General features: G+C 36.1%; 1 protein-coding gene across 4 annotated transcripts in view; it reads left to right on the top strand.

Annotated features, from left to right (window-relative positions):
* FCHO2 (FCH and mu domain containing endocytic adaptor 2) overlaps positions 1-14398 on the top strand; it is a 97038-nt gene that overhangs the window by 62106 nt on the left and 20534 nt on the right. For 2 of the 4 annotated variants that reach the window (XM_035897519.1, XM_035897518.1), the window contains 7 exons: positions 2431-2485; positions 5029-5207; positions 5836-5850; positions 6262-6286; positions 7015-7057; positions 7759-7853; positions 13607-13710. In XM_035897519.1, the coding sequence (XP_035753412.1) occupies positions 2431-2485; positions 5029-5207; positions 5836-5850; positions 6262-6286; positions 7015-7057; positions 7759-7853; positions 13607-13710 (516 nt within the window). The remainder of the gene's footprint in view (positions 1-2430; positions 2486-5028; positions 5208-5835; positions 5851-6261; positions 6287-7014; positions 7058-7758; positions 7854-13606; positions 13711-14398) is intronic. The other 2 variants (XM_009642179.2, XM_035897517.1) reach the window with 2 other exon arrangements.

The following is a 14398-nucleotide window of genomic DNA, read 5'->3' on the forward strand; positions in this document are numbered from 1 at the left end:
CTATGTAGAGTCAGATGTTTTTAATTAAATATATTTAAATTTTAGAAATTGGGGGGAAAGAAAGAAGTATAAATTAAGTTTTTTACACAGTGTTAGGAAAAAGTGGTAATGTAGGCCTGCTGAAAAAGAAGCAAGGAATTCTTCAGTTCCTCTGTTCAGAACTTAAGCTGTAAAGCATCCATCTCTGTTATGTATGTATTAGCTTTGACTTTCCGTCTGAAGTTATGAATACAGGCTGCCTTTGCTGAGGAATAGATGATTCAAATATCTTTTCAAGATCAGAAATAATTTACATGAAAATACTAAGAAAGGAATGTAATACTTTAAGATCTTGTAAGATTTTTGTGCTAAGGATTTACTTTATCCTAGAGATTACTTCAGTAAATTAAAAATAAAGCAATGAAAACAACTTCTGCAAACTAAATTCTTTCACAGTTTTATATCAAAATAGTCAGATTTGCCATCTATATTGTGCATGCTGTGTGTACCCAGTAATAATATCCTTGACATATATGGCCCAGCCAGAAGAAAAACTAAATGTTGTATATTTAAAGATTTTTGTTGGTTTTCAATTCGTCTTAACCATGAATGATCCTGACCTATTGAATGTTGCCTAGTATGAGAAGTAAAATAATTTTAGAATTCAGAAGTTGTAGTATTGTATGAAAATGTACCTACCTTCTAGCCATATGTTTTTTTTCTGTTTACTTTGATGTCAAGTTTCATTAGTGGTTTTTGGTATATAAATAAGGTCAGCCTGAGGTCAAGCGTAGCTAAGAACCCTGATTTGAGCGAGTAGAGCTAAGGTACTGGACCGTGTGATCCTACTCTTATTACTTTTTTGTTGTTGCTCAGTTCTTTTTCTTCCTTTTTTCTTCTTTTTAATCAAATAGCAGTGAAGTCCAGATCTTACAAGTATTTAAAGAAATTGCAACTATATGTTCCATATTTTAAGGTTTGAGCTTAAAGATTATTTTGGGGCCTTAGTTTGATGTGCTATTTAATTGGGTACAGTATTACATTTCCCTATACAGGATTGTATATCTTACTCTTTTTAGCAGAAAGTTTGATCTATGTTTAAATTCATTCAATTTAATTCAGAAGTGCTAGATTTAGAGAGCTGTACAGAGGAGAATCTTTCTTAGTAAAATGTCAGACATCCCATTTGTGGTATCTGTAAAAGGAATAGAGGAACAAGTACATTTTTATGTTTATCTTCCTCTATAATTCAAAAACTGTTCAAAGTGGCTTCAAATTTTAGTTGAAGTCGAGTGGTCCCTTGCTAGTCCACTTGAACTCTCCAGTGTAAGTCATTTTGTTGTATCTCATGACTTAGAACAGCAAGGTATATATTTGCCATACTGTATCTACCTCTATTAGTCAAACTGCCTCCCAGTAGCTACTTTCTGGTAGAATAAACTGATCTGTACACTAGAATAAATCGCTTCTATATAACTCTTTTAATTTTTATAAGAAATTTGTAACTGGTGAAATCACTATATTTTGGGTTGTGTTTTTTTCTAATAAACTTACTGAGGCGTCTGAGCAGTTCACATATACTAACTATGCATACACTGTCATGAGTGGGCTTTTCTGTTTTGAATGGGGAACGTGTCTGTGTATCCAAATTGATTCCTTTATCATTAGTGTGGGGTTTTGCACATTTTTAAAATTTAGGTTATTATATTAGGACTTGTTTCTCTCTGTCACAAAGGGTTTTTTTATAAAACAAAGTGCTTAGCTAAGCATTCTAAACAATTTTAACATAATCCTCTTCCATTTATATTTAATTGCTTGCAAGAATTGAGAAATGGAACTAGTCTGAAGTTCACAGATGTTTATTAGCTTTGAAAATTTAGGGTGGTGCTGGAGATGTGTAAAGGAAACTTTAGAACCTGATTTTGAGCACTTGTGTTTAAGTTTCATCCATGCCTTTTAATTGATGTGGATATTCTTCATTAAAGCAACAGTACAGGCTGGCTGCCTTTACAAGGGGACAGAGGAAGTTGCAACCTGTGTAACCTGGAATGCTCTTACTCATATATTGAAGTATTGACTAGTACTTAGGATTTTGCTCCCACACCATCACAGCCTCCAGTGATTTAGCTGAGAGAATTAAAAATAGAAATCAGGAAAATATTCGGGGCCAAGAGAATTGTAGGCTTATTTAACACTCAATAGTAAAGGTAAAATACTTCTGTTGGTTTCTGACCTTTTTGATAAAGTACCAGTAAAAGCAGATGCATTCAAAATTGCCAGTTTTCATAGGAAATTTGGAGATTGTTTTGTTGTATTCCGTTCCTGAGGTATCTTGTCACACTACTTCTGAACTACAGATCATAATTTGAGATAACTGTAATAATTAATGGTGAATAACAATGACTTTCACGAGCTTTTGTTATCAATATAATATTTTTGTTGTTGTTTTAGAACATTCCTGATGTAGATGATGAAGGATACAGCATTAAACCAGAGGCAACACAGGATATCCTTTTCACTGTTGTTGTGCCAAGTTATTTATGTTACTACAGTTCTTTGGAGAGAAGAAGTACTGATTAAAGTGTTAAGTAAAAGAATATGAATGACATTCATGCTTATGTTGTAACCTTATAATCTTATATTCATAGCTTTTGCGAAATGTACAAAATTTTGTCTGTCTGAGATTTGGCATGTGTGCAAATATTGAAGATTAGCTCAGGTGTCTTGGGAACTTTAAGAGGATGCGTTTTGTCTGACAGTTAAAAAAAAAAAAAAACAAAAAAAAACCTGAACAAAAGCTTTAAGGTGACCACGCAGACCTTTCTCTTTGAAAAGCTCTGAGAGTTTGTGAAGTAAAGTTTGTAAACTTCTTTAAGCATACAAGTGGTTATTTGTTCTATAACAACCCCCTCCCACTTTTTTATAACACCATTAAAAAGATGGGAAGCTCCAGCAGTCTAGAAATAGAATTTCTGGTACTTAATGAAGTCAGTACACCACATGCTGTTTCTAATTGGTGCTTCTAGCTTTTATTGTCTTTTTAAGCTATTGCTTCGATATGCAGAATATATTTTTGTTATGAGTGATTTTTTATGGAGGCTCGTGATTTTTCTCTGCTCTTCCTTTGAAGGAAAAAAATTACTGTCCTCTTTTTTTAACTTCCATCAGAAACAGAGCTGGGAAACTTCAGAGCTGTGAATATTTGCTGTAGATCTAAGCAAGATATGTTAGCAAGACAGCTCATTTTTGGAAATGTATTGAGTGAATTCTCTGGGTACTGCAGGTAAAAGGTAAACTTACATTTTGCAATTACCTTAAATTGAGAAAACTTCTAAGCAGTTAACAGCACCTTAAAGTGGGCCAGTCCATTAACATAGCTTCTCTGTTCATCAGCTTTGCAGAATATGCTTCTGCTGCCCCCAAATAAGATTTCTGTACCAATAAAAGCAGTTTGTGTTATCTCCTATTTACAAAAATTGATATAAAAGTTAAAGACTTTTATCGAGTTCTGAGAGGGGCATTATTTCATATTTTGCATGTATTTATGAAAGGGAGAGAGATGTGTACAACATTCATGCTTTGTAAATGATTCATCTGGGCATCCTTTTCTACATTATCCATTTTGTCGTGAAACAATAGAAAAGGTCATACGTTCAGTGAAAAAGCTCAATGATTTCCAATCCCTTCAGCTTCTGAAAATCTTGACCAGATTCAGGAAGTTATCAGTTCCCTTTTTCTTTTCCTCCCTTAGCCTCCAAGAGTGGCTATTTATTCAGTTGATGGGAAATCTTAAGATGATTTGCTGGAGGACATTATTTTACCATAATGTCAGTCAGTCTTAATAAATCCAGTCTTTAGTGTTGGAAAAGCACTTTACAAGACCTGCCTGATTCTTAGGAGACGAATCTTGAAACTGGGTGATAACTTTCAGGGCAAGAGATCTTTTGATGAAATGAAAAACAGCTCGTCTTTGAAACTTTCTTTTCTAGATATGATCCATTTTGTGGGACAGATAGGCTGTAAGATGAAGGCACTTGACTTTTTCCTCACCACAACTCAGGGATTCTTTCAGTTGAAATGGGTTTGGAATGTCTTTAGTGTTCAGTTTTTAGTCTTTGTCAGGGAATAGTTTGAAGAGATTTGATTCAAATGACTGGCATATTTCCAAGTGAAAATAACAGAAGCAAGGTTTAGAATGTGTATAGTCCCCCTAGGTGGTACAAAACTTTTATGTTTAAGTAGAGGAAAATTTTCAAATTCTTTCTTGTCAAAACAAATGCATTTTTTAAGACTTAGCGTAGGCCTTTCAGGGCTTTTGTTCAGTGCAGTTCCTGTGTGTATGAAGTACCAAGGCTAAATTCACCTGTATATTTTGCTTATGTTTAGGGCTGAGTCGTTGTTCTGATTCCTTATTTGCCAATGATAACAGTGCTTTAAGCAGCTGATGTTCAGTTTACTTTGCAGCCTTCTGGGTAACTGGCATCCTGTGTTGCAAAATTTTTAGTGCCACTCTGCAAAAGGGGCAAGGAATAGTGGCTGGGGCTGCTGCTGCTTCCTCTACTGTTAATGATCAGTACAGGTACCATGGCCATTTCACTGCTAATTACAAAGGCTAGGGCTTTCCTTCACTTGGTTTAAAAGGATTTCTGCATTTTTCACGCATGTTACAATCCCTGGTTGAGTCTTACAAATCATAAATTTAACATGCAGAAGTGTTGCTACTGCAGAATCTTTAATTTATCCAGATGCCTTCAAAAATGCAGTTGTTCAGTTGTATGACAGATATTGGAGTTGTTCAGTTGTATGATGTAGTGCCGTTCAGAACAGAATACCATTATGGAGATGAATGGAATATAAAAACTAAATTTTAAATCTGAGTTGTGAGTTTTGGATAGTGGATATATTTGAAGTGCCTGGATAAGCACAGAAGGAGGTTAGGCAGCATTGTTTATCTGTGGTGTTCACTTAATATGAGCATTTCGTAGAGTGTATTTATGAAATGGATTAAGCAGATGAATTTGAAGTATTTCCACCTTCACTGAGAAAAACATACCAAAGAGAACCATTTCTATTCATCCACTGATTCTGACTCTGAAGATGATGAACCCAGGAGGTTCCATGTTGAAATAAAACCTGTCCAGCCAAATAATAGCTCTCAATATACCACGCCTTCCTTGGATGAATTAAAAGTATCTATAGGGAACATCACTCTTTCTCCAGCAATATCTGTAAGTTATTTTGTTCCTTGTTCCTTGTATTTTTAATGCATAGAAGAGAAACGTGGTAAATAATCTTCACTGTAAACATGTATTTTACTGTTCAGAATTTATTCTTTGTTCACGTTTAGTGATTCTTTTTCTCTTGTGGACTAGGTCATCTTTGGTACACTTAATTGCAGTGTAACATTAAGTAATTCTCCCTTCTCAGGTTTTAGCTCCCCTTTGAGTCTTGGGAGTGCTCAGTCCTCGTCTTTCTGCTGTTGCCACCACAAGACCTTTGAATACATTGTGGAGTTAGCTGAGCATGCTTTTTAACATCGTTCACTAATTAGTATTCAATAATATACAAGCCTTGAAAACAGATCATGTAATGTGGATACATGTAACATTTACAGCACAGCTTTATTGATGTATTCTGCCAATCCACTGAATGATCCTTTATGCCATGAGATGATGTTACAAATGCATAGTATTAAAGTGCATAGTACAGTACTCAGATCAGAGTATTAAAGTACATAGTACAGTACTCAGATCAGAATAAGAATGGCTCTGATTTTAAGGAAAATACTGTGCATAACTTATTAAAATAATAATGATGATTTTTCTCTTCCCCCCCCCGCCCCCCCCATTTTGAAAGCAGAGACACAGTCCTGTAAGTACAGAATGGCTTTTTATTCACATTTTTAGTTTAAACCCAAATAAGTGTAGTATGTGAAGGGAGTTATTGGGAAAACCTTAGGAATGTTTCTTTTCATATATACCATGTGATATATAAGCTGTTTAATTTTACTGCCCCAGCCTGTAAAGGGATTTAGTAATACTGCTCCCTTTGTCAGCTCTGTAGTGTTCGTTCCTGCCGTTTCTTACTGTTGTGGTGGGTGTGCACAGGCTGCTCTGTCCTGGCTCATGTTCTGGTCTTCTGCAAGCTCAGAATTTTTTGCCTGCCACTGAAAGCAAAGTGTCCTATAGAAAGTTGAGTGTAAATAAGAAACCTAGGACTATTAATTAAGCATTTTATTTGGCAGTTGGTAAAAGAATTTATTCCTATTTTTTCCCATTTCAGGCACAAATGAATAGAAATTCATCCAGTAAGTGTGAATCTTTTGCTGTTAGTATGTTTACATTAGTTTTTTAACAAAGCATGAAAGTGGATATTTTTTTAATTGTTGAAGAAATAAACCTTTTAAGTATCTGTATTTTAAATAGAAAAAAATTCTCTTGTCAGTTCTAGATACCTCTTCTTTTTCTGTATACTCAGCTGTTCCCTATTCTGGGAAACAGATGAGGCTAGCTGTGACAGTGACGAAGAACACATCCAAGAGCCAAAGGGGGGACCCCGTGGAAAAGACTCCTGTGCAAGTTCCTAAAACCCTTTCACCCACTTAAGTTTAGTAGGATCCGCAAACCAGCAAGGCACACTCTCTCTGTCTTACAGTCAAACACATAAAACATGGTCATGGAGATAGAAAATAGAGCATTTGTCTCTATCCTGTAGGGTTTTTTCAGTGGGAAACCAAGCCAGATTTGCTGAAGAATAATATTGATGTAAACAGTATAATTTAAGGAAGAAATTTCAAGTGAACAGCACTTCCTCCCAAAATGCATTGCTCTATGTAGTCCTCTCCTATTAGGAGGTATTTCAGGAGTATCTGAATTGATATTATCAGAAATAATGCGTTTTCACTTATCCATTTTAATAATTCATAATTAGTTTTGAACTGCAACTGTTAATATTTACTTTTTATAATGAAGCTGAAATTTTTATTTTAGAGTGTCACAGTTTTGGTGATAATTCTGTGTATTGTATTTTGTTTAGGTGAAGAGTTAACAAAATCAAAGCTATCTGCTCCAACTAATGAGTAAGTTCGAATTTAAAATTCTATCAAATGCATTTTCGCAGGAATTTGGTCTTATTTTGATCTAATACTCAGAAACTCATTGAAAATATCAGCTGACTGCTATTTGAAGTCAGGCATCTATTGCATCATAAGAGTTAAGGAGTGTTTATATAACAATGGAGATTTCTATTAATTTGTTTTCTCCTTCTAATGCATTTGCTTCATTGTGATCTGTCTCAGCTGATATTTGTGATTACATCATTACAAAGTACTGGTTTTTCTCAAGTTTTAAATAAGACAGGTTTTGTTTCTATCCTATAGTGTTCCATGGTAAAGTATTTAAGATAACAAGCCCCAAGTTTGGACATTGCTTATATATATTGCTTATATATGTATATACTGACATAAAAGGATTCGAAGATGTTATGTCTCCTTGAAAATTACAATCATTTAACTGACATTGTGAAGTATGTCCACACACAAACTTGTACCAAGGTGTCAGTTCAGATGGTCTCCTTATGTGTAAATCAGTTCCTTGATCTGCAAGTTGTAAGTACTTTTTATTTTTGGAAGCAAAGGCTAACTAATAAAGAAGAATTTATCAAATTTATTTATCATATTACTATATTTATTATATTACCAAACTGCTACTGAAGTTATAATTTTATTTTTATGAGTGTATACATCTTTCATTTATATTCCATTTGTAACTCTTAATATAGAAAGGGGAACAGTGACCTTCTGGCATGGGATTCACTCTTCAGCAGTTCTCTTGAATCTTCCTCTTCAGCTTCCTTGGCGTCCTCATCCTCCTCAGGTAAAATATTTGATAGTAGAAAATGTTTTCTCTCTATACTCCAGGATGTTCTGGTTTTGCTTTTTTAGTTATTGCAAGGGACATGCCTTGACTATTGAAATGAAAGAACTTTGCAAAGTGGTATACTGTCTTCTAAGTAATACATAACTGAGGGTGCAGTATATCAGGCTTTCAAGCTAGGGAGCAAGAGGGAAGAGGGAATACCAGAAACCTTAGGAAAATTCTGTCTTGCTTCTGCCTTTTTTTATAACCTTCTCTCACTTTCCAAAGAAATTTTCACCATCTAGAATATAACCCTATTTTTCTAGCTGGTAGGGCTGGGGGATTAAATTGAGGTTGTTGCAGCAACTGTGAGACAGGCTGAGCTTGCACTGTGAATAGGGATGTGTTTCTTCTTTCCAGGAAAGTCTGTTGAGCTGTGTAGTACAAAGGCACTGCGGAGCTTTGCTGTGAGGAACTTGTTTCCTGTAGGAAACCATGATTCTATTAGCAGATGTGCAGGCATAATCCAAGGGGAGACAGATAAAAAAGGCAGGACTGAGACTTGAATTAAGGGGGAGTTCCTGGCACCATCTAAGAGTAGGGGTATTGGGAGGAAAAGGGTGGGCTGAGGGGTATGGGCGGTGGAGGGTAGTTGTTGAATGGGAATTTTGGGGTGCAGGATTCTGGAGGGTATTAGTGTGGGCAGGACACTGGCAGGATTTTCTGAAACCTGCTCGTTGCAAAAAAAAAAAAAAAAATCACAAAAATAGTCAATGTTGATTGTTACATTCAAAAGGCAGTGAAGGAGAGGGAGGCAAAATAGCATATGAGTGGGTATGTGTGTTGAAGAGGCTGAGAGGAGGAGATGCTGAGAAACTAGTTCAGAAAAAGGAAGGAGAGACCGAAACAAAACTGGCTATGTTAGGACCTGCTTAATAAAGGTATTTGTTTAAATTATTTATTATTTATGTTGATTATGTCAGGGGATTTAAAGGAGAATATACTGACAGTAGCAGACAAGCTGTTTCCATCGCTCTTGTCAGTCTACCTACTGTGTATCTATTTTCCAACTCCTGCTTTCTTAGCATAGAGACTCTTCTCCCACGTGCCTGAGAAAGAAAGTGTTGATTGTTTCTTTTAGCTAGGTATTCATATTCCAAAAATTATAATAGACCTCACTTCTTTGTTCACAGTCATGGCTTTCTGTTTTCCTCTGTGCCTGATCACACAGATTGGAGAAGAGTAAGGAAAAATACATGTATCGGTAGGGGAATTCTGCACAATTAGTGTCAATTCTTCTTGGCCTTAGTAATGTTCTTTTAGCAGCAACCAACATTGCTATGTAACCCTTTGGGATCTAAGTGGAACTTAAAAGTTGCAGTTCTTAACAAATCTAGCTTACAGAAATCATTAGATTGTCTCTTCCTCACTTAGGTATCCAGTCAAGATCGTTGGCTAGTGGATCCAAATTTGTACCAGATTTAAGGATAAATTATGTATAGGTATATATTATTGGAATATGCTGAAAAGAAGTGGTGCTTTCTCAAAATAATCTGTTTTGCTAGCTTTGGTCTGGTTTTGGAGTCTGTAGAAGGTGGCAGAGGATACTTAATTTGTTGTGCTGGTGGTTGTTCCTGTATCCAGTTGTTTATTGCTATGCCTGGATGGGAAGTCGGGGCAGATTAGGAAATGTTCATACAGTCCCTCCTGGCAGCAGAACTGTGGAGAAAGTAGTCTCTGGCTGATGAGTAGTGGCAGGGAATTTGGATCCATAACATCCTCTGTAGCCATATCTGGGGGGGAGTCATCTACCCGAGTGCTCATGCCCGAGAAAGGCCCCTATGCACAGAGCCCTACACTTCACTGAAATTCGTGGAATGTAGTGTCCTGTGGGCATAAGTCAATTTTAGATTTAAGACATCTGTGCTTTGGCAAACTTTTATCTGCTGAATAATTATTTAAAGGATTGCTGTTCTAGGAGTTAACTAAGATGTTTATACTTGTGAAATGATCTGTGAAGTTAAGTAGAAAGTGAGTGTTCTAAAGTATAGCAAATTACTAATACATCTGGGAAAAAAAATGCTGGATCGATGTAGGTCGTTGTCATTTGAATCAAGATCTGATGCTCATTACCTTGCAGCTTAGTTCTAAAGACTTTACAATATACACAACTTCAATATGATTATATTTTCCTTGAAATCAGTGTTTTATCTTCAACTGGAAGGTTGATATAGGTAAACTGATGCTTAAAGCTTTTGAAAATCTCAATCCAAAACTTCAATTACATAAAGTAGTTGTTTTGTATACAGCATATCTGCATATCATCATGTAGCATGTCCCACAGATTACTTTTTTCTTTTTGCTGTTAAAACATTTCTTTAGATGTTGTTTTCGTAACTGTGTTAATCATTGAACACTTAAACTACTGTGGTATTTGAGCAGACAGTGGTTTATGCAGTGCAGAAGTAAACTTTGGTCATCCATGAATAATCCTGCTTTATTAGTCGTTTAAGCTAACTTTGTTATCTTGAACAAACACAACAAGACATTTTTTAGCCAGCTATTGATATCGTAAAAATGCTTCATTTTATTTATCTTCCTCTATTTCATCCATATGTATTTTTAAAATAGTTTTGAACATTTCCACATTACTATATGAATAGATTTAAAGTATTATTTTAAAGCCTTTGAATGATATTTAAGATAGCTGTTGGAAAAGGAAAGCTGTGTTAAAACTCTGTTTATGTGGGCTTAGAGAGTGTACTTGTTCATGGCAAAAAAAACACTGTAAGAGAGGACGCCTGTACTTTTGATCTGAACTTTTAAACGTATTGCTCTCCTTTTTTGGTTCTGTATGTCACTCTGCTGTTGCTCCTAGCTTTGCCAATCTGCAAGGTGTTGAGGATTGACTAATCTTGGATTTTCTGCTTCTGTTGTCATCTACTGCAACAGGCAACAGCCAAGTGCAGGGTATAGCTGTGGAAAACCCCTGTTTTCCAGCAGCCTGAAATAGGATGAGAGAGGAGCTAAACTGGGGTGGGTGATGCCTCATACATATAGTTATTCACTAGATACAGATTGATACAGACAGAAGAATATCAAACAGGATTCATGACTGCATTGTCTTCATTCGTTCACCAGAAAGCCATTTATGTTGGGCCTTCCCATTACAAATGTTAAGGGTAAGAGGGTAAAAATGTTTGGAAGGAACAGGATAGGATAGGTTTGATTAAATAACTTTGAAAGAAATGAAAAGCAGAATGCTATGGAAAGGAAGCAAAAACGGAGTAGGACACAAGAAGGAAAAGACAAAGATGAGAGGAAGTTAAACCATGGCAGGGAGGAAGTTAGAGGAATAAGGGAAGTCATGACAAATAGGGCCTTAAATGGACAGAAATACAATAAATTATGTTTTGGTTTACTTAAAAAATGGAAAGTGACATGGTTGGCAGTATGAATGAAGTACATGTGATGTACGGCTGTTCTTTTTTCTTTTATTGGTAAGCAGTGGGATTTTCAGCCTAATAGAGCAGTTATTTTCCATGCTGGCTAGTAATCCTCTTGCAGTGTATATTGAATACTTCTTTGAATATTGAAATTTTTGTCTTTTCAGTGTTGGTCCTAGTTTCAATTCTTCCCTTTTCCTTCAGCTACACTAAAAGAGCACAGTAGGAGCTCCTCCTCATCTACCACTGATTTGCCTGGGTGTAGAGTATCTCAGTCTTTGCTTGGACACCAGACAGATTCTGGGTCTACAAGCCCATCCTCACCAGACTTTACCATTAGCACTTTGTGCAAATCTGGTGTTACAGCAGCGCCATCAGGGAGTACCAGTACTTTATCCTGTGTTTCACGGTCTCAGAGTCAGTGGATTTCCTTTGCTGATGAACTTCTTACAATTGTAAGCGCAGCGAGCGCAGACAAGAAGGAGCCCCACAGATTGCATTTTAAAACTGAAAATGCCTGCCTTGCCTCTTCCGCTTTGCTTGGGAATTCTTCCAACAGCTGTGCTTCTGAGGATCAAAGTGACCTTTTCAATAATACTGTATGCCATGAACGGTTATTCATTGAAGAAACTGGCACTGCTGCTGAAATTTCTTCCGCATCATCTTCAGCACTACTGGACTATAGTTTAGTGTCTTCTTGTGCTCATACAAATAAGGGTATGGCAAGCATGCATTGTGTACTGCTCTTTGCTAATAACTGACTCTGAAAAGCAAGCTTTGGGTTCATTTTTCTTTTTGTTAATTTCGCTCACCTGATGTTAAAATTAACTCATCTTCTTACTTAGAATGTACTAAACTGCTTTTTAGCACCAGGTTCCTTGAAATTTAGGAAAATTAAGTATTCAGCTTGAAATAATAAGGAAAAAAATGAAATTATTCAATTACAGGCATTGCTTTCTCTTAACTATGCAGAGTTTTGCTTTCCTAGAAATAGTAATGTATTTTTGTGGGATGTCAGCAATGAGATCTCAAAGATTAAGTGATTGAATTTGCAAAAACAATGTCATTGCTAAATGGCTTTGTATAGATATTTTCAGATTAAATGAAGTTAAATCAATTGGATTTAAAACTGCTCCTGTTTAAAACCCAGTATTTTGAAGTGTGGATGGTGTCACAGTAAGAGGGCAAAGGAAAAATGCATTTGGGCAAGTGTTCCATGACTCACTGAATACTTGTGGTACTGCAGCAGACTACTCAGTGTTTAGCATGCACTGTCATTTTGGGGTATAATAAGAATTTTAAAAGAATGACTGATATTTTAGAAGTTAATTTATCTGGGGACATTAGAGTTTGCAACTCTTAAGGGGATGTAGTCAGTAATAGACTAACATCTTTATTCACAAGTCAGTGATGAAACTCCTGTGCATGAAAAACAGCAGAGTTATGCTGAATGCCTGAGAGAACTCCATACTTAAAAGTTGCATTTTAAATAACATTAACTGATTTAATTTAGAAAGAACCATCAAGAGTAATTTGAGGGAAATAATAGGATGTGCTGCAACAACATAGTCATATATTAGGATTTCAGTCTATTTTGAAGTTAATTTTAGATCTGGCGTACTCATTGGGTGGCATCTAACATTTATTTTGAAATACAGTTCTGTTCATCCTATTCAGAAAAGTGACTTTGTAAAAGTGGCATCTTTGTCCTGCTGCCACCATCTGTTAGTTGTTTCTGTTAGGTTTAGAAGGATGTGGGAGCAGTATTTTTTTGAACTGCTTTTTACTTCTGGTAGCTCGGCTAAGAGATAATAAGGAGTTAGCATGTTCTTACAATCAACAGAGTAATTTATCTGTTACACTGGTGTATATTTATTGAAGTCAATGGGATTTCAGTGGGCAAAATTTGGTGTAAATAGAGTTATGCCATTGTCAGCCAGGACCAAATATGAATTTCCACTGAATTTTCCATTTGTGGTGAGACATGAAAGACTGTCCTATATTCTGAATCCACATGGATTATACACAAAAAGAAACTCAGGTAAAACCATCTTTTTACATACAAACCTCCAAGAATAGTTGGTATAAAACCATTTGAGAGCAATGAGGAAGCCCATGATGCCATTTTTAGAGTCACTTTTCAGGATATTACATGGGCCTATTTTAAAAGCATCTATGATCAGTGGTAAATCTTGCGAAATTGAGCTTGTCAGATAGGAACTTTTAATAGAAATATAACTTCCAGTTATTCTATTCAAGTGACTATGTATTTACGTTCAGTGTGACCTTTCTAATATTTATTTCCTTAAATTTGCTTTCTTTCAGCAAGGCCCACAACTCCCCTTTCTGCAGGCACCATTGTACCCCCTCCAAGGCCTGCTTCAAGACCAAAGCTGTCCACTGGGAAGCTTAGTGGGATTGATGAAATAGTATGTATTGACTTTTTTTTTAATTCTCCATTGTAACTTGATTTCAGATATGCCATTCATCTACACTGTTACAGTAGATTTACTTTCCAGCCAATGTTAAGGAATCACATAAGCAGATTTTCACTGTTGCTGGAAAGGCATGGAGGTTGTTCATGATAACTGTATTACTATAACAAAATAATTCTTAACAGAAATACAAAGGTCCAAAACATAATTTTTGCATCGGCTGAATGTTTTTAATCAATAACTTGATAATGGAAAGATAGCATGTGCATGAGATTGAAGTTTTCAAAATGTGAAATACTAGCAAAGTTATTAACAAAGGTCCATTGATTTAGGGATATCACCAAAGCTTTGGGGAATGAATGGTATTAAGTAGATTTTTATCAGTCATGTGTTGGCACAAGCAGCCCTGCTGTGACTTCTCCCTGCCCTTGGTGCTGGTTGGTGGAGAAGGCAGGCGGGAGACTGCAGCAGCTGCCCATCGGGACAGTGAGAGGTTGCACACTGCTTGCATCTCTGCTTGCTGCCTGCAGTGCAGGTCCACCTGCCGATAAGGAATGTGGCAAAGAATGCAAATACCCAGACAGCGTATCAGACCAAGCCATGCTTAATCTCCTCTGTGGATATTAGGATTCTTTGGGTTTCCTTTGACTTACTGACTTGGAAAAATGTTACCGTGGTAAGA

This window comes from Egretta garzetta, unplaced genomic scaffold, assembly GCF_000687185.1.
Source record: "Egretta garzetta isolate BGI_Z169 unplaced genomic scaffold, ASM68718v1 scaffold617, whole genome shotgun sequence".
NCBI lineage: Eukaryota > Metazoa > Chordata > Aves > Pelecaniformes > Ardeidae > Egretta > Egretta garzetta.